Source organism: Lipotes vexillifer, unplaced genomic scaffold, assembly GCF_000442215.2.
Source record: "Lipotes vexillifer unplaced genomic scaffold, Lipotes_vexillifer_v1.1 scaffold1271, whole genome shotgun sequence".
Taxonomy (NCBI): Eukaryota; Metazoa; Chordata; class Mammalia; order Artiodactyla; family Lipotidae; genus Lipotes; species Lipotes vexillifer.
Genome location: NW_006778557.1, coordinates 181646 through 207609, shown reverse-complemented (window position 1 = coordinate 207609; position 25964 = coordinate 181646). Strand labels below are relative to the sequence as shown.

Sequence of the window (25964 nt, the reverse complement as noted above, 5' to 3'; positions counted from 1 at the left end):
AATGGTGTGTTAGTTTCTGCTTTATAACAAAGTGAATCAGTTATACATATATATGTTCCCATATCTCTTCCCTCTTGCATCTCCCTATCCCACCCCTCCAGGCGATCACAAAGCACCAAGCTGATCTCCCTGTGCTATGTGGCTGCATCCCACTAGCTATCTACCATATGTTTGGTAGTGTATGTCCATGCCTCAATTTCACTTTGTCACAGCTTACCCTTCCCCCTCGCCATATCCTCAAGTCCATTCTCTAGTAGGTCTGTGTCTTTATTCCTGTCTTACCACTAGTTTCTTCATGACATTTTTTTCCTTAAATTCCATATATATGTGTGAGCATACGGTATTTCTCTTTCTCTTTCTGACTTACTTCACTCTGTATGACAGACTCTAGGTCCATCCACCTCACTACAAATAACTCAATTTTGTTTCTTTTTATGGCTGAGTAATATTCCATTGTATATATGTGCCACATCTTCTTTATCCATTCATCTGATAATGGACACTTAGGTTGCTTCCATCTCCTGGCTATGGTAAATAGAGCTGCAATGAACATTTTGGTGCGTGACTCTTTTTGAATTATGGTTTTCTCAGGGTATATGCCCAGTACTGGGATTGCTGGGTCATATGGTAGTTCTATTTGTAGCTTTTTGTCTTTTTTTGCAGTACACAGGCCTCTCACCGCTGTGGCCTCTCCCACTGCGGAGCACAGGCTCCGGACGCACAGGCCCAGTGGCCATGGCTCATGGGCCTAGCCGCCCCGCGGCATGCCGGATCTTCCCGGACCGGGGCACGAACTCGTGTCCCTGCATCAGCAGGCAAACTGTCAACCACTGCACCACCAGGGAAGCTATTTGTAGTTTTTTAAGGAACCTCCATACTGATCTCCATAGTGGCTGTACCAATTCACATTCCCACCAGCAGTGCAAGAGTGTTCCCTTTTCTCCACACACTCTCCAGCATTTATTGTTTCTAGGTTTTTTGATGATGGCCATTCTGAATGGTGTGAGATGATATCTCATTGTAGTTTTGATTTGCATTTCTCTAATGATTAATGATGTTGAGCATTCTTTCATGTGTTTGTTGGCGATCTGTATATCTTCTTTGGAGAAATGTCTATTTAGGTCTTCTGCCCATTTTTGGATTGGGTTGTTTATTTTTTTGTTATTGAGCTGCATGAGCTGCCTGTAAATTTTAGAGATTAATACTTTGTCAGTTGATTCATTTGCAAATATTTTCTCCCATTCTGAGGGCTGTCTTTTGGTCTTGTTTATGGTTTCCTTTGCTGTGCAAAAGCTTTGAAGTTTCATTAGGTCCCATTTGTTTATTTTTGTTTTTATCTCCATTACTCTAGGAGATGGGTCAAGAAGGATCTTGCTGTGATTTATGTCATAGAGTGTTCTGCCTATGTTTTCCTCTAAGAGTTTGATAGTTTCTGGCCTTACATTTAGGTCTTTAATCCATTTTGAGCTTATTTTTGTGTATGGTGTTAGGGAGTGATCTAATCTCATACTTTTACATGTACCTATCCAATTTTCCCAGCACCACTTATTGAAGAGGCTGTCCTTTCTCCACTGTATATTCCTGCCACCTTTATCAAAGATAAGGTGACCATATGTGCATGGGTTTATCTCTGGGCTTTCTATCCTATTCCATTGATCTATCTTTCTGTTTTTGTGCCAGTACCATACTGTCTTGATTACTGTAGCTTTGTAGTATAGTCTGAAGTCAGGCAGCCTGATTCCTCCAGCTCCATTTTTTGTTCTCAAGATTGCTTTGGCTATTCGGGGTCTTTTGTGTTTCCATACAAATTGTGAAATTTTTTGTTCTAGTTCTGTTAAAAATGCCAGTGGTAGTTTGATAGGGATTGCATTGAATCTGTACATGGCTTTGGGTAGTAGAGTCATTTTCACAATGTTGATTCTTCCAATCCAAGAACATGGTATATCTCTCCATCTATTGGTATCATCTTTAACTTCTTTCATCAGTGTTTTATAATTTTCTGCATACAGCTCTTTTGTCTCCTTAGGTAGGTTTATTCCTAGATATGTTATTCTTTTTGTTGCAATGGTAAATGGGAGTGTTTTCTTGATTTCACTTTCAGATTTTTCATTATTAGTGTATAGGAATGCCAGAGATTTCTGTGCATTAATTTTGTATCCTGCTACTTTACCAGAGTCATTGGTTAGCTCTAGTAGGTTTCTGGTAGCATCTTTAGGATTCTCTATGTATAGTATCATGGCATCTGCAAACAGCGACAGCTTTACTTCTTCTTTTCTGATTTGGATTCCTTTATTTCCTTTTCTTCTCTGATTGCTCTGGCTAAAACTTCCAAAACTGTGTTGAATAAGCAGGGTGAGAGTGGGCAACCTTTTCTTGTTCCTGATCTTAGTGGAAATGGTTTCAGTTTTTCACCATTGAGGATGATGTTGGCTGTGGGTTTGTCATATATGGCCTTTATTATGTTGAGGAAAGTTCCCTCTATGCCTACTTTCTTCAGGGTGTTTATCATAAATGGGTGTTGAATTTTGTCAGAAGCTTTCTCTGCATCTATTGAGGTCATATGGTTTTTCTCCTTCAGTTTGTTAATATGGTGTATCATGTTGATTGATTTGCATTCCTTGCATTCCTGGAATAAACCCCACTTCATCATGGTGTATGATCCTTTTAATGTGCTGTTGGATTCTGTTTGCTAGTATTTTGTTGAGGATTTTTGCATCTATATTCATCAGTGATATTTGGCCTGTAGTTTTCTTTCATTGTGACATCCTTGTCTGCTTTTGGTATCAGGGTGATGGTGGCCTCGTAGAATGAGTTTGGGAGGGTTCCTCCCTCTGCTATATTTTGGAAGAGTTTGAGAAGGATAGTTGTTAGCTCTTCTGTAAATGTTGGATAGGATTTGCCTCTGAAGCCATCTGGTCCTGCCTGGGCTTATGTTTCTTGGAAGATTTTAAATCACAGTTTCAATTTCAGTGCTTGTGATTGGTCTGTTCATATTTTCTGTTTCTTCCTAATTCAGTCTTGGCAGGTTGTGCATTTGGAAGAATTTGTCCAGTTCTTCCAGGTTGTCCATTTTATTGGCATAGAGTTGCTTGTAGTAATCTCTCATGATCTTTTGTATTTCTGCAGTGTCAGTTGTTACTTCTCCTTTTTCGTTTCTAATTCTATTGATTTGAGTCTTCTCCCTTTTTGTCTTGATGAGTCTGGCTAATGGTTTATCAATTTTGTTTATCTTATCAAAGAACCAGCTTTGAGTTTTATTGATCTTTACTATCGTTTCATTCATTTCTTTTTCATTTATTTCTGATCCGATCTTTATGATTTCTTTCCTTCTGCCAACTTTGGGGTGTTTTTTTCTTCTTTCTCTAATTGCTTTTGGTGCAAGTTTAGGTTGTTTGTTCGAGATGTTTCCTGTTTCTTAAGATACGATTGTATTGCTATAAACTTCCCTCTTAGAACTGCTTTTGCTGCATCCCATAGATTTTGGGTCGTCGTGCCTCCATTGTCATTTGTTTCTAGGTATTTTTTGATTTCCTCTTTGATTTCTTCAGTGATCAGTTCGTTATTAAGTAGTGTATTGTTTAGCCTCCTATGTTTGTATTTTTTACAGATCTTTTCTCTATAATTGATATCTAATCTCATGGCGTTGTGGTCGGAAAAGATACTTGATATAATTTCAATTTTCTTAAATTTACCAAGGCTTGATTTGTGACCCAAGATATGATCTATCCTGGAGAATGTTCCATGAGCACTTGAGAAAAATGTGTATTCTGTTGTTTTTGGATGGAGTGTCCTATAAATATCAATTAAGTCCATCTTGTTTAATGTATCATTTAAAGCTTGTGTTTCCTTATTTATTTTCATTTTGGATGATCTGTCCATTGGTGAAAGTGGGGTGTTGAAGTCCCCTACTATGAATGTGTTACTGTCGATTTCCCCTTTTATGGCTGCTAGTTTTTGCCTTATGTATTGAGGTGCTCCTATGTTGGGTGCATAAATATTTACAATTGTTATATCTTCTTCTTGGATCGATCCCTTAATCATTATGTAGTGTCCTTCTTTGTCTCTTCTGATAGTCCTTATTTTAAAGTCTATTTTGTCTGATATGAGAATTGCTACTCCAGCTTTCTTTTGGTTTCCATTTGCATGGAATATCTTTTTCCATCCCCTTACTTTCAGTCTGTATGTGTCTCTAGGTCTGAAGTGGGTCTCTTGTAGACAGCATATATCTGGGTCTTGTTTTTGTATCTGTCCAGCCAGTCTGTGTCTTTTGGTGGAGCACTTAATCCATTTACATTTAAGGTAATTATCAATATGTATTTTCCTATTATCATTTTCTTAATTGTTTTGGGTTTGTTATTGTATGTCTTTTCCTTCTCTTGTGTTTCTTTCCTAGAGAAGTTCCTTTAGCATTTGTTGTAAAGCTGGTTTGGTGGTGCTGAACTCTCTCAGCTTTTGCTTGTCTGTAAAGGTTTTAATTTCTCCATCAAATCTGAATGAGATCCTTGCTGGGTAAAGGAATCTTGGTTGTATGTTTTTCTCCTTCATCACTTTAAATATGTCCTGCCAGTCCCTTCTGGCTTGCAGAGTTTCTGCTGAAAGATCAGCTGTTAACCTTATGGGGATTCCCTTGTGTGTTATTGTTTTTCCCTTGCTGCTTTTAATATGTTTTCTTTGTATTTAATTTTTGATAGTTTGATTAATGTGTGTCTTGCGTGTTTCTCCTTGAATTTATCCTGTGTGGGACTCTCTGTGCTTCCTGGACTTGATTAACTATTTCCTTTCCCATATTAGGGAAGTTTTCTCCTATAATCTCTTCATATATTTTCTCAGTCCCTTTCTTTTTCTCTTCTTCTTCTGGAACCCCTATAATTCGAATGTCGGTACGTTTAATGTTGTCCCAGAGGTCTCTGAGACTGTCCTCAGTTCTTTCCTTTCTTTATTCTTCTCTGCAGTAGTTATTTCTACTATTTTATCTTCCAGGTCACTCATCCGTTCTTTTGCCTCAGTTATTCTGCTATTGATCCCTTCTAGAGTTTTTTTTTTTTTTTTTGTGGTACGCGGGCCTCTCACTGCTGTGGCCTCTCCTGTTGTGGAGCACAGGCTCCGGACGCGCAAGCCCAGCGGCCATGGCTCACGGGCCCAGCTGCTCCGCGGCATGTGGGATCTTCCCGGACTAGGGCACGAACCCGCTTCCCCTGCATCGGCAGGCGGACTCCCAACCACTGTGCCACCAGGGAAGCCCCCCTTCTAGAGTATTTTTAATTTCATTTATTGTGTTGTTTATCATTGCTTGTTTCATCTTTAGTTCTTCTAGGTCCTTGTTAAATATGTCTTGCATTTTCTCTATTCTCTTTCCAGGATTTTGGATCATCTTTACTATCATTATTCTGATTTCTTTTTCAGGTAGACTGCCTATTTCCTCTTCATTTGTTATGTGTGGTGGGTTTTTATCTTGCTCCTTCATCTGCTGTGTGTTTTTCTGTCTTCTCATTTTGCTTATCTTACTGTGTTTGGGGTCTCCTTTTTTGCAGGCTGCAGGTTCATAGTTCCCATTTTTGGTATCTGTCCCTAGTGGCTAAAGTTGGTTCAGTGTGTTGTGTAGGCTTCCTCGTGGAGGGGACTAGTGTCTGTGTTCTGGTGGATGAGGCTGGATCTTGTCTTTCTGGTGGGCAGGTCCACGCCTGGTGATGTGTTTTGGGGGTGTTTGTGGCCTTATTACGATTTTAGGCAGCCTCTCTGCTAATGGGTCCGTTTGTGTTCCTGTCTTGCTAGTTGTTTGGCATAGGGTGTCCAGCACTGTAGCTTGCTGGTCATTGAGTGAAGCTGGGTGTTGGTGTTGAGATGGAGATCTCTGGGTGATTTTCACAGTTTGATATTACATGGAGCTGGGAGGTCTCTTGTGGACCAGTGTCCTGAAGTTGGCTCTCCCACGTCAGAAGCACAGCCCTGACTCCTGGCTGCAGCACCAAGAGCCTTTCGTCCACACAGCTCAGAATAAAAGGGCGAAAAAGTAAGAAAGAAAGAAAGAGAGAGAGAGAGAGAGAGAGGGAGGGAGGGAGGGAGGAAGGAAGGAAGGAAGGAAAGAAAGAAAGAAAGAACGGAGGGAGGGAGGGAAGGCAGGAAGGAAAGAAAGAAAGAAAGAAAATAAAGAAGATAAAATAAAATAAAATAAAGTAAGATAAAATAAAATAAAGTTATTAAAATAAAAAATAATTATTAAGAAAAAAAATTTTTAATTAAAAAAAAGGGCAGACAGAACCCTAGGACAAATGGTGAAAACAAAGCTATACAGACAGAATCTCACACAGAAGCATACACATACACACTCAGAAAAAGAGGAAAAGGGGGAAAAAATAATATGTCTTTCTCTCAAAGTCCCTCCTCAATTTGGGATGATTCGTTGTCTATTCAGGTATTCTACCGATGCAGGGTACATCAAGTTGATTGTGGAGATTTAATCCGCTGCTCCTGAGGCTGCTGGGAGAAATATCCCTTTCTCTTCTTTGTTCACACAGCCCCCAGGGGTTCAGCTTTGGATTTGGCCCCGCCTCTGCATGTAGGTTGCTGGAGGGTGTCTGTTCTTCGCTCAGACAGGATGGGGTTAAAGGAGCAGCTGATTCAGGGGCTCTGGCTCACTCAGGCCTCGGGGAGGGAGGGTTACAGATGCGGGGCGAGTCTGTGGCAGCAGAGGCTAGTGGGATGTTGCACCAGCCTGAGGCGTGCCGTGCGTTCTCCCGGGGAAGTTGTCCCTGGATCACGGGACCCTGGCAGTGGCAGGCTGCACAGGCTTCCGGGAGGGGAGGTGTGGGTAGTGACCTGTGCTCGCACACAGGCTTCTTGGTGGAGGCAGAAGCGGCCTTAGCGTCTCATGCCCGGTTCTGGGGTTCACGCTGAGAGCACGGCTCGTGCCCTTCTCTGGAGCTCCTTTAAGCAGCTCTCTTAATCCCCTCTCCTCGCTCACCAGGAAACAAGGAGGGGAGGAAAAGTGTCTTGCCTCTTCGGCAGCTCCAGACTTTTTCCCGGACTCCCTTCCCAGCTAGTCGTGGTGCACTAACCCCTTCAGGCTGTGTTCACGCTGCCAGTCCTCTCCCTGGGGTCTGACCTCCGAAGCCCAAGCCTCAGCTCCCAGCCCCCGCCCGCCCGGCGGGTGAGCAGACAAGCCTCTCGGGCTGGTGAGTGCCGGTCGGCACCGATCCTCTGTGCGGGAATCTTTCCACTTTGCCCTCCGCACCCTTGTTCCTGTGCTCTTCTCCGCGTCTTCGAAGCTTCCCCCCTCCGCCCCCTGCAGTCCCCGCCTGGGAAGGGGCTTGCTAGTGTGTGGAAACCTTTCCTCCTTCACAGCTCCCTCCCACGGGTGCAGGTCCCGTCCCTATTCTTTTGTCTCTGTTTATTCTTTTTTCTTTTGCCTTACCCAGGTACATGGGGGAGTTTGTTGCCTTTTGGGAGGTCTGAGGTCTTCTGCCAGCTAGGTGTTCTATAGGAGCAGTTCCACGTGTAGATGTATTTCTGATGTATCTAGTTTCAAGGTTTCCTAATAATTTCAAGGATACAAATAATCATGAGGCACAAGCAAAGCAGGGAGAGGTCCTGGGTCACCAGTGCAGCTCCTGTAGTGCTTTCTTGCAGTCTTCTCTTCACAAAGACAAATCCATGCAAAATGGAATGATAACCCTCGAGCCCACAGATGGAGACAAGGGGTCTTTGAAGGCGATTCTAAGGCAGCTTTGCGTGGAGCAGCATAAGTCGGGATCCTGTAAAGTGTTTTCTCCCTGAGTCACCAGGGAAACCACAGACTTAATCTTGTCGCCCTCAAAGACCTGCAGTGGGATGACCTCCACATCTTTGTCATGTGTAGCCTGCTAGTGTTGGAGGGTCTCCTGCAGAGGCGGGGCTGGCTGTGGCTCACCGTGGGGACCTCATCTATTCTTTTACCAGGAGAGAACCTCATTCTCTCTTCATTTATTAGCCCTTTACAACTTACTATACACTTTTACATATTATTTTAGTCCAACCTAAATTTTGAGTGATTTCCACCTAAATTTTCTTGGTGCTATTTTTTTCCCATTCCTCTTTCCTATCTTTTTCTTTGTCCTTAAATGGAAATTCTTGATTTTTCAAGCCCTCTACTATTACCTTGCTTTTTTATTCAGAGACCCTGTTTTCCAGCACTTTTCACTTAATGTATTACTTTTTAAAACCAGTCCAAATGTGTTCATTTCTTAGCTCTATCACCCTATATCTGACTGGGCCAAATGTTTGCTGAGAGGATAGAGAAGAGCCACGTGTCATACTTGCTTATGAACACTTCATTGGCTGACCTCAGTGATCTTTTGAAATATTAAAATGAGTTGCAATATTGATCTTTGGATTAAGAAATAACATAATTCTATGCCTTTTCCAGTGTCCATATTACTGATTACAAACATTAAAATTGCATTGAGTGCTGTGATGTGTATCCCACCACATTTTTCCCTCTGGAAAATGAATGGATCTTTCAGGTTATTTATCTGCTAAGTTATTAAACTGAATATGGATAGACTAATAAACCAGACACTAATGATTCCAATTTACCTCTAACAATCTGTTTTCTTTTTTAAAAAGGGTGACTGTGACAAAACCTATGGATCAGAATTTGTCTACAGTGATCATGCCAAAGAACTTATTGTAGGGGAGATTTTTGTTAGGGTCTATAATGAAATCCCTACTTTCCCACTCGAGGTAAGCTCTCTACTTTTAATTTTGTCTGACACCTTTGATCGTTTGTTATTGAAAGCTACTAGTTTATTCACACTGTATACATTGAAATAATACCTGTTTTTTGCCAAATGCTTTATACTAACTTGGGTATGTGATGGGGTGACCATTGATAACTTATGATCCTCTTTATTTTGAATGTTAAAGAATTTAATTCTGTGGATTCATGAATAAGAATTTATTCCTTTCCCAGCTGTTCCTGATATTTTATGCATAATGCTACCCCACTGTATCATGTATATATGCCTTCAGCTTTACTGTTCTGTCATGGAAGTGTAAGGCCATTTACATACTCATTCCATCATGTTGAATATCAGACCACCAGACAGTAGTCCGTCTCTGTCCCATTTTTAGAAGAAAATAAGAAAATAGAGGTGGAAAGCAAAGAGAAGTTTTAGAAGATGACTGGGGTCACACCAGGTCATCTCTTGTGATGATCCCAAATCACTTCTGGAAGCAAATGATCTTCTTTTCCTTTAGTGCTTGGAAATCATGTAGGAAATTTTTGTTTTAGTTTTTTTTGGAGGGGTGGCAAAGAGAATGTGTTGGTTGATTGGTTTGTAAGGAAGAAAGAAGTGAGGCTATTTCTCTAAAACAAAGAGTTTGCTCTTGGAAAAAAAAGAATTTACTAAACTGTAACATTTACTATTTATCACAGAATAATATCTATAAATAGCTGCTAAGCAGAATGAGTTCAGTGATTTGTGAAATGTCTTTGAAAACTGTCTTTTGAATTTATAATCTAAATATATATAATTTTTAAATATAAAACTATAACCAAATTGTAGAAGTTACATATCATACTATCAATACCTTGGTAAAGGGAAGACATACTCATCTCAGAATTATGATACTGAGATACTGATGGGAGTATATCAAGTCTCTAATGGATTTGGACAAAAATGTTAAACACTTCCTAATGCATTTGGGTTTTGTCCCCTTTCTCCCCCTCTCCCCACTTAATCCATAGGTATATTCATGTGTATGTATAATTTAATCACTTTCATGGCTTGAAGTATTTTGTTGTTGTTTTCTTTGCTGTGGAGTCTTTGTTATAGGTTATTTCTAAGGGCACACTCGTTTTTAAATATTTTTCCACTCAACTTAGGTTCCAAAAGCATTTGCTGCAAGTCTCTTGGATTATATAGGCTCCCAGGCCCAGTACCTCCACACATTCATGGCTATCACTCATTCTGCAAAAGTGGAGTCAGAGCAACATGGAGACCGCTTGCCAAGAGTGGAAATGGCTTTGGAGGCTCTGAGAAATGTTATAAAATATAATCCAGGTGTGTGACTATACCCTTGATGAATACGATCCTTACAATGGAAGAGCCCAAAAATTCCAGTTCTCAATTTTACCAGGGAAATGCAGGAAAAATTGTACTTGGTTATAATGTTATACGTTGTATAACATTAAGAGGAATTGACCCCATAATATTTTTACCTCTAAATAATAGTCTGGAAAGAGAGGTCAGGTCACCATGCTTAGAATAATTCATATCTCTAAGAGCATATGACTTTCAATGAGTTGAAAAGGCGGAGTAGCTTGCTAGTGTAAAATATCACATTGATGACATAAATTGACATACCAAGTATCAATACAAGGGCTTAAATTAGATTTATTTATTAGGTGATCTCATTTTTGTGTCTTCTGGTCCCTAACACAATGCCATGTTTTTGAAAAACTGCCTGAAGTTTTTGGTGTATAAAAACTGAAATAATAAAGTGAGAATTGTCATTCTTAAAACATCTTTAAGAAGGACATTTCCAAGAACATTATCACTCTTGCCTGACTTCAGCGAGATGGATGGGTGAAAATCTGAAAGCTTCTTCCAATTCTAACTTTGATAACAAGTATAGAATATAAAACCTAAAACAATATATATTCAGTTTAAGTTACATGAAGACCTCAAATCTTTTTTATTAACACTTAATATTATCTTTCATGTATTTCTTTGCTCTTTTCACTATGTATTACAGTAATACATTATTCAAATAAAATAACCAACAATAATTAGATGTTTAAGAAAATAAGTCATTCCCATGGTATATATACATGGGGATGTTTTTAAAGGCAGCATTATAAAATCTGAAGAAAACTTCATTTCTTATTGTTTGGAGTTGACATATTAGGTACAAACGAATTGCAGTAAAGCTGGCTATTGATTTGGCACCTTCTTGTTTATAATGTAGTTCTCAAGTGGCAGGGTTCTAACTCAGTCTTAATTAAAAGCCAGTTGATGTCACACTCTCCCCAAATGTAATTAGGCTGACTCTAATTACTGTAGCTATACAGTCTTGAGGTAAAGAATAAAAATACCACCTTACACTTAATTTTTGAGTTGTTTTTGGATTGTGTGTTTGATAAATTTCTTGTTTTTAGCCTGTGGGTTAACTAGGGGTGGGGATGGAAATGAAGACAAAACAAACCTAAGATAGTCTGATATCATTTAACTTCTTAAGATTTACTGCTCCTTGTGATACTTCACTCACTTTGTGTCACAAACGTTAAGAAAAGTTTACCAGAGACTTAAAATTGACAGTAAACAAAATGTATATCAGTTTCCTAAAGGTGGATAATTTAGAACATCTCTTGGAAATAAAAATTAAACATTTTACCTTTACTTCCTAGGCTCTGAAAGTGAATGCATTGGGCACTTTAAGTTAATATTTTCTCTTCTTCGAGTCCATGGAGCTGGTCAAGTCCAGCAGTTGGCTTTAGAGGTAAAAGAATTTTGTACTAAAGCATGTTGTCTTTCCTACAACTTACTATACATGGTTTGATCCTTGATTAATCATCATCTAAAGTTGAATGGAAGTTTGCATGTATTTTTTTTCATTTTTCCTATTAAGCCAAGTGAATATGTTTTTAAAATTTGAATTAATATGCTCATTTTGAAGAGCAAGTATTGCACAGTGTTCAAGGTACTTTCCCTCTGTGGTCATCGTCTGTCATGCATTAGAACTTGGGATGCATTTGTACAGTGTCATGTGGCTTGAGTTAAAGAATGGGCTTTACTTGGGAAGCTTGGAAGCCACAGATCAACAAGAAAAGGAGGCAGGATTTCCCAGATCTCTCAGTGTCCCCACAGAGAGACATGTTGAGACCAGGGCACTGTGCTGGCTGCACACTGTGGGTTTGTGTTCCCTCCCCCTAAGTTGCTCTCCCTTCTTATGGTCTGGTACAAAAGCAACCTTTCCAGTGAGGGTGACAGACACCTGGTATGTTACGCTGTTTACAGGAGCTGTCTAGGAAAGGCAGCTGCCCGGAACCTGTGGGCCTTGACAGTCCAAGAGTGGTTGGAGGCCCCTCCTTCAGGAGAATGAAATCATTGGTCCCACAGGAAGCTGTTTGGGTAGAGCCTTTTCCTCTGGGAGAAGCAGGAAGACCATGGTCACAGGGGGCTCCTTGTCCAGGCAACCCAGAGTGAGCTCCCAGGGTCTTTTTCAGATGATCCTGCCTATTATAACACACGATTTATTATGAAGAACACCAAATTCAACACTGTGGTAACAGGTTAATGAGTACTTTATGAGTGATTAAGTGTTCTTAGATTGCAGTTTGGTTTAAAAAAGATGTTTAATAAAATAATAAATGTTAAATTGTTCAAAAACCTTAACAAGCATGTTCTTTAAATTGAAAAGCATGCTTCTCCACTTAATTCCTTCAAGTATCTTGTAACTCTTTAAATAAGCATTATTAAATCTAGGATATTTTGCTTTGAGATGCTGACCACATAGTTCAAGTTAAGTGACATTGATCTTTAGATCAATGTATATAATAAGTTAGACTTAAAAGGTCATCCTCTTTGAAAGAAAAACATGCCTATTTCTGTATAATGGAAAGATAGACCTAATCTGTTGTGCTGGGCGCTGAAGACATTTACATTCTCCCTCTAAAAGAAAAAGTCCCAGTAGTAAAGATGATTATCTTCCTAATCACTTACCACCTCAAATCTACAATTGGAAAGCACTACAGTGTACACCATAGTTCTAGAGCATGAACTGGTGTAAAATTGAAGCCTTCTTATAAGCCTTAAGATTGTGAATGGGTGCTAAAATATTTGTTTAGATGATTATATTTAATTCTTACCTCTAAATTAATAGAAAGCTAATGTATATAATATGCGCATTAGCATTTTTTTTATTCTCAAAATAACAGAGTAATAAGGCCAATCTTTTAAAGTTAAACCCTTGCCTAAAAATTAAATATATTGTCCTCCAAACATTTTTCTCACTTTGGTAAAGCCTTTAAGTTTATTTAGGTCTGACTAATATGACTTAATTTGTTTAGGTCCAAAATTATTTCCAGAACTCTTAACATCCTATTGATTAATTTTCAGGTTGTGAATATAGTGACGTCTAACCAAGACTGTGTCAACAATATTGCTGAATCAATGGTTTTGTCCAATTTATTGGCTCTTCTACATTCTTTGCCATCAAGTACGTATATTCACTGGAATTTTTGAAACAACAGTACAGTCAACCCATTGAGGGGAGCAGTTACACAGATGATACAAAACCTCTGACACAGTGTTATCCGTGTTTTGTTTTGGAATATTTTAAGTAGTAGTCTTTTTTTTTTTTTTTGCGGTCTCACCGTTGTGGCCTCTCCCGTTGCGGAGCATAGGCTCCGGACGCACAGGCTCAGCAGCCATGGCTCACGGGCCCAGCCGCTCTGTGGCATGTGGGATCTTCCCGGACCGGGGCACGAACATGTGTCCCCTGCATCGGCAGGTGGACTCTCAACCACTGCGCCACCAGGGAAGCCCTACGTGGTATTCTTTATATTAGATGTGTCTTTCTAATTATATTTTTACATAAGTTAATTATTTTGCATTTCTCATATCAAAAGTTGAAAGAGGTAAAAGAGATCCAAAAGCAAAAGGAAAATAATCTAGGATTTTCAGTTTGTTGAGTATAAGCTACACATGAGTAATTGAGAATTGACTAATATTCCATGGTTTATTAAAAAAAACACACACACAGTTGATCTTGGATGATAGGAAAAAATGCTTAAGATAAAAATCACCTTGTGTTAGCTTAAAGTTCAATCCTGCATTATTTGTCCTTTACTGATTTGATGCTGATAGCGACTGTTACCACCAAATGATATCAGTTTTTTAAAATACACCAACCTGATTTCTTGAATACAGCCTGAAATAATATAGACTCCTTACAAACTGTACAGTCGTCTAGCATAAGTGCTAGGATCAACTGTGAGATTGCTTTTCAAAGGCAATTGGCAATCCTAAGTCCAACTTTGCCACTTAACTGTCAGCAGACATTGCTCAGTCGGCTTTGCTAGCCCCTTGGAAGTCATGTTAATCTTGACTTCACACCTGTTCACCTCCTTGAGAGCAGCAACCTGTCACATTCGTTTTATGCCCCAGTGCCTTGCACGTGTTAGGGTCAGTGAATTGAGTGGAGTTCAGTTTCCATTGAATATTTTTTTGATTTTTTTTTTTTTTTTTGCGGTACGCAGGCCTCTCCCTGTTGTGGCCTCTCCCGTTGCCGAGCACAGGCTCCAGATGCGCAGGCTCAGCGGCCATGGCTCCCGGGCCCAGCCGCTCTGCGGCATGTGGGATCGTCCCAGGCCGGGGCACGAACCCGCGTCCCCGGCATCGGCAGGCGGACTCTCACCCACTGCGCCACCAGGGAAGCCCCTCCATTGAATATTTTTGTTTTCTTTAATAAACGACGTTTGAAGTAGCTCTTTAAAATGACAACTTTTTTTTTTTTTTTGGCGGTACGCAGGCCTCTCCCTGTTGTGGCCTCTCCCGTTGCGGAGCACAGGCTCCAGACGCGCAGGCTCAGCGGCCATGGCTCACGGGCCCAGCCGCTCTGCGGCATGTGCGATCCTCCGGGGCCGGGGCACGAACCTGTGTCCCCTGCATCGGCAGGCGGACTCTCAACCACTGCGCCACCAGGGAAGCCCTAAAATGACAACTTTTAAAAGTCATTCACAGATTATTTCTATCATCCCTACAACCTTAGTTGGTTTTTCTTTTTTTGTAGTTTTTAACAGCTTTACAAGGCTTCAAACAATGCAAAATTAAACTGATTGATGAAGTGGAGAATGTTACAGAAGTCATAACTTGAAAGTTATTTTATATTCGTATCAGATTTATATAGTCCAGTCATTATTTTAATCTTACCAGTAAAATAGCTGACATCTAGATATCTCAGCCTACTCTGCTATCATTTATATTTTAGACTAAATTATCTTTAACTGTTTGCTAAGGGACATTAAAAACATAAAATGTTAACTTCCTCTAACCCCTCCAAAGACTTGTTTTCCTTTGAAACTATGGTTAGAACAGTGGTAGGTTTTCAGTGAAGTACTGTTGCTTCTCTTAAAAATCTGCTTTTGAGTGTTTTTTCTCCTGCCTGTTAACTTAGCTCAGTCTGGCTACCATCCTTTGTTGTTTTAGTCTCAGCCTAATACTTGGCAGCCTTCACCCTCTTTGCCAACTCTTTACTCCTTTGGTCACCTGTCTGTTGTTGCCATTTTGACTTTAGAAAAGTCCAGTAGCCGAGTCTACTTCAATGACAAGTGTGAGAAGCGCACAGACTATGTGCAAAAGGATGCTATTGTGTCTTAGATTGGAACAGTGTCTTGCAACTGCTACTTCCTACTCATTTCTCTAAGATACTAGCACCACATAAAAATTGTAGATCCCTGAATAGAGTGTTCTCAGGGTGTCAGGAGGTGAGATTTTGTTTGCACAGTGAACAGTGAGGTAGCAAGATAGTATGGCATAGTGGTTACGAGTGTGGATTTTGGAAGTCAGACTTCTATAAACCTCTATATACCTCAGTGGTATAGTGAGCTATGTCTCTCACTAGCTATGAATCCATGGGTTGGTCAAACTGGGTCTCAGCTTCCTCACTCATGGAGGCCACAATTCCTGTCTTGCTGGTTATTTTGAAGATGTGAGTATAATACCCTGTGTAGAACACCTAGTTCAGTGCCTGGCACTGGTGCCCAGTAAATGTAAGCTAACGTGATGATACATTCCTTGAAATGTCTTTTACTTTGCAGGTCGTCAGCTTGTTCTGGAAACTCTTTATGCTTTGACATCAAGTACAAAAATAATCAAAGAAGCAATGGCAAAAGGTAACGTATGGAGTGCGTTCTCATCCAGTCATGCTCAGTAATGGTGAGGCTTATTTTGAGCTGCTTTGTATAGTCTGATAAACTAGAAGAATGCTTTGGAAGGCTTACAGTTAAAAAAAAAGCCAAACTTCACTGAGTTGAAACAAGGTTGAAAATGAATTCTACTATGATTCTATGATTAGAAAAGTCTTTTTTTTTTTTTAATTTAGAGTATAAACACTAATTCTTTCTTTCCTTCACAGGAGCTTTGATTTATTTACTAGACATGTTCTGCAATTCAACACATCCACAGGTTCGAGCCCAGACAGCTGAACTTTTTGCTAAAATGACAGCAGATAAACTAATAGGTCCAAAGGTGAGCACAAAATGGGTTCTTAGAAAGAAATTATTAAAGCTCTGTAACTTTGATAACGGATTTCATGAGGGTTACCAAAGTCTGAGATGGTGAGGAAATAACAATGTGAAAGTTGGAAGATCGACATACCTGAAATTATTCCTGTATATTACTAGTTAGAGAAAAATTATAGTCGGCGAAGCCTGCACTAGAATTGAGAAGTCTTAAGAGAGTATTTGAATTATGGTGATAAAACTGTTCATCTCCCTTGAAGAAAGAACAACAGTATATTTAAGTTATGACAGATGATACGTTAGGTTAGACTTTCACACTTCGAGGATTGGCCTGTGGAGGTAGCTTGTGAAGGAGATACACCCCATACATGTATTAGTTAAAGCCATATAGCACGTGAGTGTAACGGCACCTTTGCTTCCCCTCTCTGCAGGGAGATCTCTCATTAAGAATCTGGAGCTAACAAGATGATCTCTGGAACCATGGTCCAATTTGCAGAGCAGGAACCTGTTAGAACAGCACTTCTAAATAGAATTGCATTCAGACACAGGTGTAATCACAGTCCCCTTCTTCTGTTATTAAATCAGTTTCACATGAAGTAATGCTCACTGAAGCCAGCCCAGATATGGAATGAAGGCTCCTGAGCCCCCACTTCCAGAGTGTTAGGTTTTACTTTACATCAGTAAAATACACTAGATTCAGTTGTTTTTTTTCCTTGTCTGATCTCCTGAGAATCTGTCACAGGACCTGGAACAGTTTTACTTTGGGAATATGGTTAATAGTCTGTCATCAACAGGGTTGATGGGATAAGGGCAATTGCATTTGGATACCTATAGCAAGGGTCCATAAAATCATGAACATTGATTTTTTAAAAAAAATTTTTGGCCACACCATGCACGGCATTTGGGATCTTAGTTCCCCGACCAGGGATCTAACCCATGCCCTCTGCATTGGAAGGCAGAATCTTAACCACTGGACCGCCGGGGAAGTCCATGAATATTGATATTTAATATTGAGTTTTCTTAAAGCTCGAGTTGGGTAGCACATAATTATAGTGTCTAATATTACATGTTTTAAATAATGTTTTAGGTATTTAAAATAAATATGTACTAGAATTGATATTTGAGCACTTCAGTAATTTTTTGACCTTTGAAATACATGAGAGACAAATTTTACCAAGGTGAATATATTTATACTTAAATTTTCTGTATAGGAAAAATACAAGTGTCAGCTCCTTAATTGAATGATTTGCAGCAAGAGATTCTAGAACTGGGGTCAGTAAACTTATTTTCCTCTTTGGTAACAACTTTATTGAGATATAATTGACATGCCATACAAGTCACACATATGAAGTATACAATTCATTGGTTTGGGCAACAACAATCAATTTTAGAAACATTTTCATCAACCCAGGAAAAAAACCCATTCCCTTTAGCAGTCACTTCCCATTCACTTTCCCCTTAGCACCTGGCAACCACTAACCTACTTTCTGTCTCTATAGATTTGCCTATTCTGAGCATTTCACGTAAATGGAATCATATGTGTCTTCTGTGTCTGGCTTCTGTCACTTAGCATAATGTTTTCAAGATTCCTCCATGTTGTAGCATGTGTCAGTACTTCCTTCCTTTTTATTGCCAAATAATATTCCATTGTATACATATACCACATTTTGTTTTTCCATTTATCATTTGAAAATGGACATGTGGATTATTGCTGCTTTTTGGCTATTCTGAGTGAGGCTACTATGAACACATGTATACAAGTGTTTGTGTGGATATGTATTTTATTTCTCTGAGAGTAGAATTTCTGGATCATATGGTAACACTATTTTAAACTTTTCAAGGAATTATCAGACTGTTTTCCACAGTGGCTGCACCATTTTACATTCCCACCAGTGATGTGTGAGGATTCTGATTTCTCCACCTCTTCTCTGACACTTGTTATACTGGGTGGGCCAAAAGGTTCATTCAGTTTTTTCCATAAGATGGCTCTAGTAGCACTTAGCTGTCTTTAACTTCATTCAAAACAGTTTTGTCAGATTGAATGTGACAGCTGTCATATCAGCGTGCATTTAAAAAAAGACTTAATATTGGTTAATTTTTGTGTAGCCATTTTAATACTGAAGATGGAAGAAAAAAGCAACATTTTCGGCATATTATGCTTTATTATTTCAAGAAAGGTAAAAATGCAACTAAAACGCACAAAAAGATTTTTGCAGTGTATAGAGAAGGTGCTGTGACTGCTGGAACGTGTCAAAAATGGTTTGAGAAGTTTTGTGCTGGAGATTTCTCGCTGAACAATGCTCCATGGTCAGGTAGACCAGTTGAAGTTGATAGCAATCAAATCGAAACAATAATTGAGAACAATCAATGTTATACCACGCAGGAGATAGCCGACATACTCAAAATATCCAAATCAAGCACTGAAAATCATTTGCACCAGCTTGGTTATGTGAATTGCTTTGATGCTTGGATTCCACATTAAGTTAAGCAAAAAAAGCCTTCTTGGGGCTTCCCTGGTGGCACAGTGGTTGAGAGTCTGCCTGCCAATGCAGGGGACGTGGGCTCGTGCCCCGGTCCGGGAGGATCCCACATGCCGCGGAGCGGCTGGGCCCATGGGCCATGGCCGCTGGGCCTGTGCGTCCGGAGCCTGTGCTCCACAGCGGGAGAGGCCACAACAGTGAGAGGCCCGCGTACCGCAAGGAAAGAAAAAAAAAAAAAAAAGCCTTCTTGACCATATTTTCTCATACAATTCTCTATTGAAATGTAATGAAAACGTTTCGTTTTTAAAACAAATTGTGGCGGGCAACAAAAAGTGGATACTGTACAACAGTGTGGAATGGAAGAGATTGTGGGGCAAGCGAAATGAACTGCCAGCAACCACACCAAAGGCCGGTCTTCATCCAAAGAAGGTGATGTTGTGTATATGGTGGGATTGGAAGGGAGTTCTCTATTATGAGCTCCTTCCAGAAAACCAAACAATTAATTCCAACAAGTACTGCTCCCACGTAGACCAACTGAAAGCAGTACTCCATGAAAAGCGTCCAGAATTAGTCAACAGAAAACATAATCTTCCATCAGGATAACGTAAGACCGCATGTGTCTTTGACGACCAGGCAAAAACTGTTACAGCTTGGCTGGGAAGTTCTGACTTATCTGCCGTATGCACCAGACATTGCACCTTAGGATTTCCATTTATTTCAGTCTTTACAAAGTTCTCTTAATGGAAAAAATTTCATTTCCCTGGAAGACTGAAAAAGGTACCTGGAACAGTTATTTGCTCAAAAAGATAAGTTTTGGGAAGATGGAATTATGAAGTTGCCTGAAAAATGGCAGAAGGTAGTGGAATAAAAGGGTGAATATGTTGTTCGATAAAGTTCTTGGTGAAAATGAAAAATGTGTCTTTCATTTTTACTTAAAAAACCAAAGGCACTTTTTGGCCCACCCAGTATATCTTTGTTGAGTATAGTCATCCTAGTGGGTATGAAGTGTTATCTCAGGGTTTTGGTTTGCATTTTCCTGGTGCCTAATGATGTTGAATGTCTTTTCATGTGCTTAAGTGGCCATTTGTACATCTCTTTTAGAGAAATGTCTGTTCACATCCTTTGCTCATTTTTTAATTGGGTTGTCTTTTTACTATTGAGTTGTAATTGTCCTTTATATATTTTGGATACCAGTCCCTTATCAGATATATGATTTGCAAATATTTTCTCCCATTTTGTGGATGTCTTTCCACTCTACTGATGGTGTCTTTTTTTAATTTTGATGAAGTCCATACTATCTTCGTTGTTGTTGTAGCTTGTGCTTTTAATGTCATACGTAAGAAGCCATTATCTAATCCAAGTTTACAAAGATCTATGCCTGTATTTTTTCCCAAGAGTTTTATAGTTTTAACTCTTGTATTTATGTCTTAGATCCATTTGACCCAGAAAAGTGACACACATCCTGTTTTGTGGATGCTCTCTATCATGTAACTGACACTGTTTCCTTTAGTTCATTGGCTGCTAGGAGTTCGGGGCTAAATTTGTAATATATTGCTTGCAATTTTACAGAGCTTTTGATGTTTCCTTTGTGTACTGACTTCCTATTAGTCTCATTCATTCAAGTAAGAATCTGAATGAGTATACTCAGAGTATACACTGAAAGAGATATTCATTCAAGTATCTGCTTGTGCCAGGGGCTGAAAATACAGCAATAGCAAGACAGACTTGGCCAGGGAAGTTTTCTATAAGATGAGATTTGAACATAGATTTGAATGACACAAAGGAGGGAAAACTATGTGAGGACCTGAGGGAAAAACTTATCTTTCCAACCTTCATTTTCCCTTTGTCCTTATGCCTCAGACTAATTTTCAGTTTGTGTGTATGTGTGTGTTGGATATATTTTTTTAAGCTGTTTTTTAAATCCTTTCTGGAAAAAGGCACAATATAATGTAAAACATAGTATAGCAAAATAAATGCACTAAAAACTACTTGTACGACACAAAGGTAGCATGAGAAAAATTTGTGAGGGTGTGGGGTGTGGGAGGGGTGGAGGGACAGGGCAGCTAAGGGCCTTCTGGGAAGAGGGAACAGCATGTGCAGGGCAGGATCTAGCAGGGTGGTGTGCTCTGGGAACTTCACACACCACTGGTGCTGAGTTTCTTAATGTTTCTTAAATTTGAGGAGGAGAGAGGAAATGAACCTGGATAGGTAAGTAGTAGCAGGTCGTAGTGAGTCTTGTTACCTTTGCATAAACCAAGGTTTATCTGTTCTCTCAGTCCAGAATTTTTGGATGGTAGTTGTGGCACATATCAGCCATAACACAAATTACAGCAACATTCTATCTTAGAGAAATGTAAAGCAGACCAAATATTGAGATGTTTCCAATAGGTCTTTTTTCTTTCTCAAACCTCCTCATCTAGGTTCGAATTACATTGATGAAATTTCTCCCGAGCGTTTTTATGGATGCCATGAGAGACAACCCTGAAGCTGCCGTCCATATTTTTGAAGGAACTCATGAAAATCCTGAGTTAATTTGGAATGACAGCTCCAGAGATAAAGTGTCCATGACAGTTAGAGAAATGGTGCTCGAGTAAGTCAAGAGACACGCAGTAACTTAGGGCCTTCAGGTGGGGTCACCGGGCAGGCAGGCATGCCTCACATTGTCTGTCACCTCTCTAAGGCTTGCTCTACATGCATGAAAGTGTGTCTTGTGACTGAAGTTTGATGTCCTTTCCCCGTTTTTTTTCCCAAGGCACTTTAAAAATCAGCAAGACAACCCTGATGTAAACTGGAAGGTAAAGTATACTTTTATTCAGAGGAAGGAATTCTACATTTTACTATAAATTTTTGTTGTTTTTTTAAATTCCTGTTGAGTGAGTTTAATGCCAACCTTTTAGATACTTTGTCATTAAGAAACTTAGGTCTTCCCCTTGAAAATAAGTTTTTAAACATAAAAGTAGGAATACTCACTTTCAGAGTAAGTAATCAAAGGACTTTTTCTGAATTTTGTTAAGAGAAAATAAAACAATAATTTTGATTTGATTATATTAATGACTGTTTAAGGACTAGTTAATTTCATAACGATTTCTTTAATAGGGTTTTTATTTCTTGCTTAACGTACAACTAATGATGAGTAAGTGACTTGACTATTCTTTCTCTATTTAAAGTTGCCTGAAGATTTTGCTGTGGTGTTTGCAGAAGCAGAAGGTGAACTTGCTGTTGGAGGAGTTTTCTTGAGAATCTTTATTGCACAGCCAGCTTGGGTTCTAAGAAAGCCTAGAGAATTTCTTATTGCACTGCTAGAAAAGTTAACTGAGCTCCTGGAGAAGAACAATCCTCATGTAAGCTTTAGCCGTCAGCCAGACATTTCATATAGTTTGCTAAACATGTTGATAGTGTTTCTGTTAAAACACCATCCTCATTGACCATACATTAAGAATTGGCTACCTCTTTCAATGTAGCAGCCACTCTTAAATTCACATATGCCTTGTCAAAAGTGAAACTTCTTGGTAAAAGTTGGAGGTATGTATATTGAGAGGATGCTATTTCTAACAATTATAGTAGCTCTGAAAGGTTTCTGCCGTCCCATTTCCAGTGATTGTATGGTTTTAAGGAGGAGCCTAAATGTGCAGTGTAGAAACCTAAATGGAAGTGTGTCCTGCTAGGGCATGTTAATCACTTAGCTTGCCATAGATGGCAGGAACGACCCTACTTAAAAAAATTGACAGGGGAGTCTTAACTACATGGGTGAACCTTGTACTTATGCTCAAAGCCAAAGGCTAGCAGGAAAGCAGGAGTGAGTAGGAAAGTAGACTTGGTCTTGGCTTGGCAAGTCATAAACCCTGATGTAATATAAGGTTTTGTTATTTGAACTTGTATATTGAAAATAATTGAGGTACATAATTAATTAAACAAGCTGGCTATAGTGGTGATTAAGAGCCCGATCTGTGTTGTTAGATGGTCCTGGACCCCAGTACCAGCCCCACCAGTGACTAGCTCTGTGGCCTGGAGTAATGCCTCCTGATTCTGCCTCAGTTACCTCATAGAAAGGTAACAGCATCTGCCCCTAAGGCTGAAGTTTTCATGAGTTTTGATAAATGTGGAGTAATTAGTATAGTGTCGAGTACTTCGACATCATTAGTTACTATCACTAGCTTTGCAAGACTTTAAAAAAAAAATTAACATTATGTTAGATATTTACATATGTCTCTTTCTATAGTCACATTTTCTCTTTACTAGGATTTTTACTACATATATAGTTTGCTTAAAAAATGAAATCCTCAGAAAGGAGAAACTTGGAAACAGAAAAACGTATAACATTTTCCTTCTATATTGCTTTCTTTTTCGGTGCATCCCAGCTTCCATGTTTATTTAAGACATGTTATGTTATGGATATATATGTTTGCATATAATGGTATAAGCTACAGGTCTTTGCAATCCATTTTCCACAATAGAAAGTGCATTATGGCAGCCAGACATGTTAATTAGTAGGATTTTTAATAGAACTGGGGAAAACATTTTCGCTAGTTCTTCATTCTCCTGAATTATTGATGTTCTTTGATATTGGCATTTCTATAACATTATCTGAAAATTTCTAGTAATATCTTTTGAGAGATGATCTCTTAATAGACATCTCTTTTATCTGCAGTAGAAATGAGATGTGGAATAGAAATGCCCAGAGAAAGGCTGCTTAGATTAATGTATCACATTCTTAAAGTCTTTTAAATTCATTCCTTTGTCAAGATGGGGAAGTTTGTTGTTCTTTTAGGATTTAGGGGTCACTTTTAAGTATCAGCACTTAGAACTTGTGGGCCCTTAGTAACACCAAATAATTACCAAGGATGTTTAGGACTTCATCAGTATTTTACAGTTTGCTTGTTTGTTTGTTTTATACCCTCTCCAGGGAGAAACTCTGGAAACTTTGACAATGGCAACAGTATGCCTCTTCAATGCACAGCCTCAGCTGGCTGATCAGGTCCCACCATTGGGCCATCTTCCCAAAGTTATCCAGGCGATGAATCATAGGAACAATGCCATTCCTAAGAGCGCCATTCGAGTTATTCATGCCCTGTCTGAAAACGAGGTATTGATGAATCCATTTAGTAGCTTATAGCTCTAGAATTTATCTGTGCTCCCTCTTCCTGACTAATGTACATTGAAGTATAAATCCCCTTCCTACCATGTGCCTTAATCCATACAAGCCTCATGGTATTGTAACAATTCTTAAACTGGTTTAAATGATCTGATTAATAGGAGACTGAATTTGACTTAGTTCATTATTAAACTTGAGCTGAAGGGACTTCCCTGGTGGTCCAGTGGTTAAGACTTGGCGCTTCCACTGCAGGGAACATGTGTTCAATCCCTGGTCGGGGAACTAAGGGATTTTTGGCGTGGCGCGGCCCAAAAGAAAAAAAAAAACTTGAACTGAATGTAGGTTTTTCATATATTATTGTGGTATTTACCTTGTTACGTACAATATTGCTAGTCTACAAGTAACCTTCTGTTTTTGGGCACTTAGCTGTGTGTTCGAGCCATGGCATCTTTGGAGACCATTGGCCCACTGATAAATGGAATGAAAAAGAGACCAGATACTGTTGGTCTAGCCTGTGAAACAATTAACCGAATGTTTCAGAAGGAGCAGAGTGAATTAGTAGCACAAGTAAGTGACTTTCTAGATTTCTATTTTAGGGGAGGCAACATACCAAACAAATAGATTTTCACTTACTTAGCACTGATTTTGGTTTCCCTGACTTGGCAGAGAGGTAACTTGTGAATTTGTGCATGCGTAATTTTATATTTTATACACACACACACACACACACACACACACACACACACACACACACACAGAGGCACATGTATATATACACACAGAAAAGGTGGGCCAGCTACCCAAAATCCTACCAATATTAAAGTACTTTTGTGATGTCTGAATTTTAAATTTTGGTTATTTACTAAGCATTTATCCTTAACTTGCTTTGTAAAATTTATTTTATCCTTTTTGGAAAGATTCATTCTGTTTATTCATTCCTTTGTTTCTTTTAAGTCATGTTCAAAAAACATGCCAAGGTTTTTATAGTCCTTTTCAAAGAGACTACCCATCTAATGAAAAGAAGACTTAGTGGGTACAGACATCAAGGGAACAAAGAAACATATAATAAATTTAGAAGCCATTGAGAAAGTGATCTTTCTAAAATACAACTCTTAAAAGTGTAACTTAAAAATCCTTCAGTGGTTTCCCATTACCTGCCAGATGACAAAGTGACATTTGACATCCTTAGCCTGAATACAAGGCCCTTGCATCCTTATTATGTGGCCCTCCTATTTCCCAGCCCCTTTTCCTCTCACATCTTCTCTCCCCATCCACCCCCACTTCCATCCCTGTTCCTTGTTCAGGCAGGTTAGAAGTATTGAGTACATTTCAAGGAGATAATTGGATGCTCTGAGGTTCAAACTTATAATTGGCTAGGAGGGTTGTTGTATTGGAAAGAACATGAGTTAGTTCTACCACTTGATGGCTCTGTGACCTCAGGCATGATATTTACCCTTACAGGACTCAGATTACTCATCTGTAAAATAAAGTTATGACTTCTCACAAGGTTGTTCCAAGAATAATATCTGTAAAAAAGAGGTAGACTTACTTAGTTACTTCCACCTCTTTCCTTTGAATTTCAGAGTCGGCAGTGAAAATTGTGTGGTAGCAGAGTATTACTTAGCTTTTATTAGGCTGATAGAAAATGTATGGATAATGCAAAGGTTGATGTTTTAAGAAAATGTGAAAAAAAACTAATATACTGCCAATATTGTTGCCCATCAATACATGTCCTTAGAGGAAGCAGACCAGTATACTCGCTGAAGCTCAGGTTCTGTACTTTATAGGTCCAGACACAGATTCCATTACTATCTAGCTCTGTGACTGTCAACATGTTTTACCCTCCATGCGTTGATTTTTCCATCGGCAATATTATAGTTGTGCCTACATCATTAGGTGTTGGGAGGATTAAGTAAAATAATCAGCATATAGCATTTAAAATAGTTGATGGAACAGAATAAAATCTCATTAAGTAAAAATGTCATTATTATTATATACCCTCACCCCCAAAATTCTGCATCTGGCATTAAAATAAAATAAAGCAGAGTGTCCTCTTCCAGATATGGTTCTGGGGGTGAAATTATTTCCTCAGTGGATGGCTTACAGTTTTTAAAGCGTATATATTTGTGTGTGTGTCTATATATATATATATATATATATATATATATAT

At 39.1% G+C, this 25964-nt stretch overlaps 1 protein-coding gene across 1 annotated transcript in view; it reads left to right on the top strand.

The window, feature by feature from the left end:
• DNAJC13 (DnaJ heat shock protein family (Hsp40) member C13) overlaps positions 1–25964 on the top strand; it is a 130812-nt gene that overhangs the window by 95414 nt on the left and 9434 nt on the right. Inside the window, exons 43-53 of the mRNA XM_007451693.1 lie at positions 8602–8718; positions 9863–10040; positions 11387–11478; positions 13098–13197; positions 15800–15874; positions 16117–16229; positions 21123–21292; positions 21455–21497; positions 21870–22043; positions 23606–23785; positions 24221–24361. Coding sequence (XP_007451755.1) covers positions 8602–8718; positions 9863–10040; positions 11387–11478; positions 13098–13197; positions 15800–15874; positions 16117–16229; positions 21123–21292; positions 21455–21497; positions 21870–22043; positions 23606–23785; positions 24221–24361 — 1383 coding nt within the window. The remainder of the gene's footprint in view (positions 1–8601; positions 8719–9862; positions 10041–11386; positions 11479–13097; positions 13198–15799; positions 15875–16116; positions 16230–21122; positions 21293–21454; positions 21498–21869; positions 22044–23605; positions 23786–24220; positions 24362–25964) is intronic.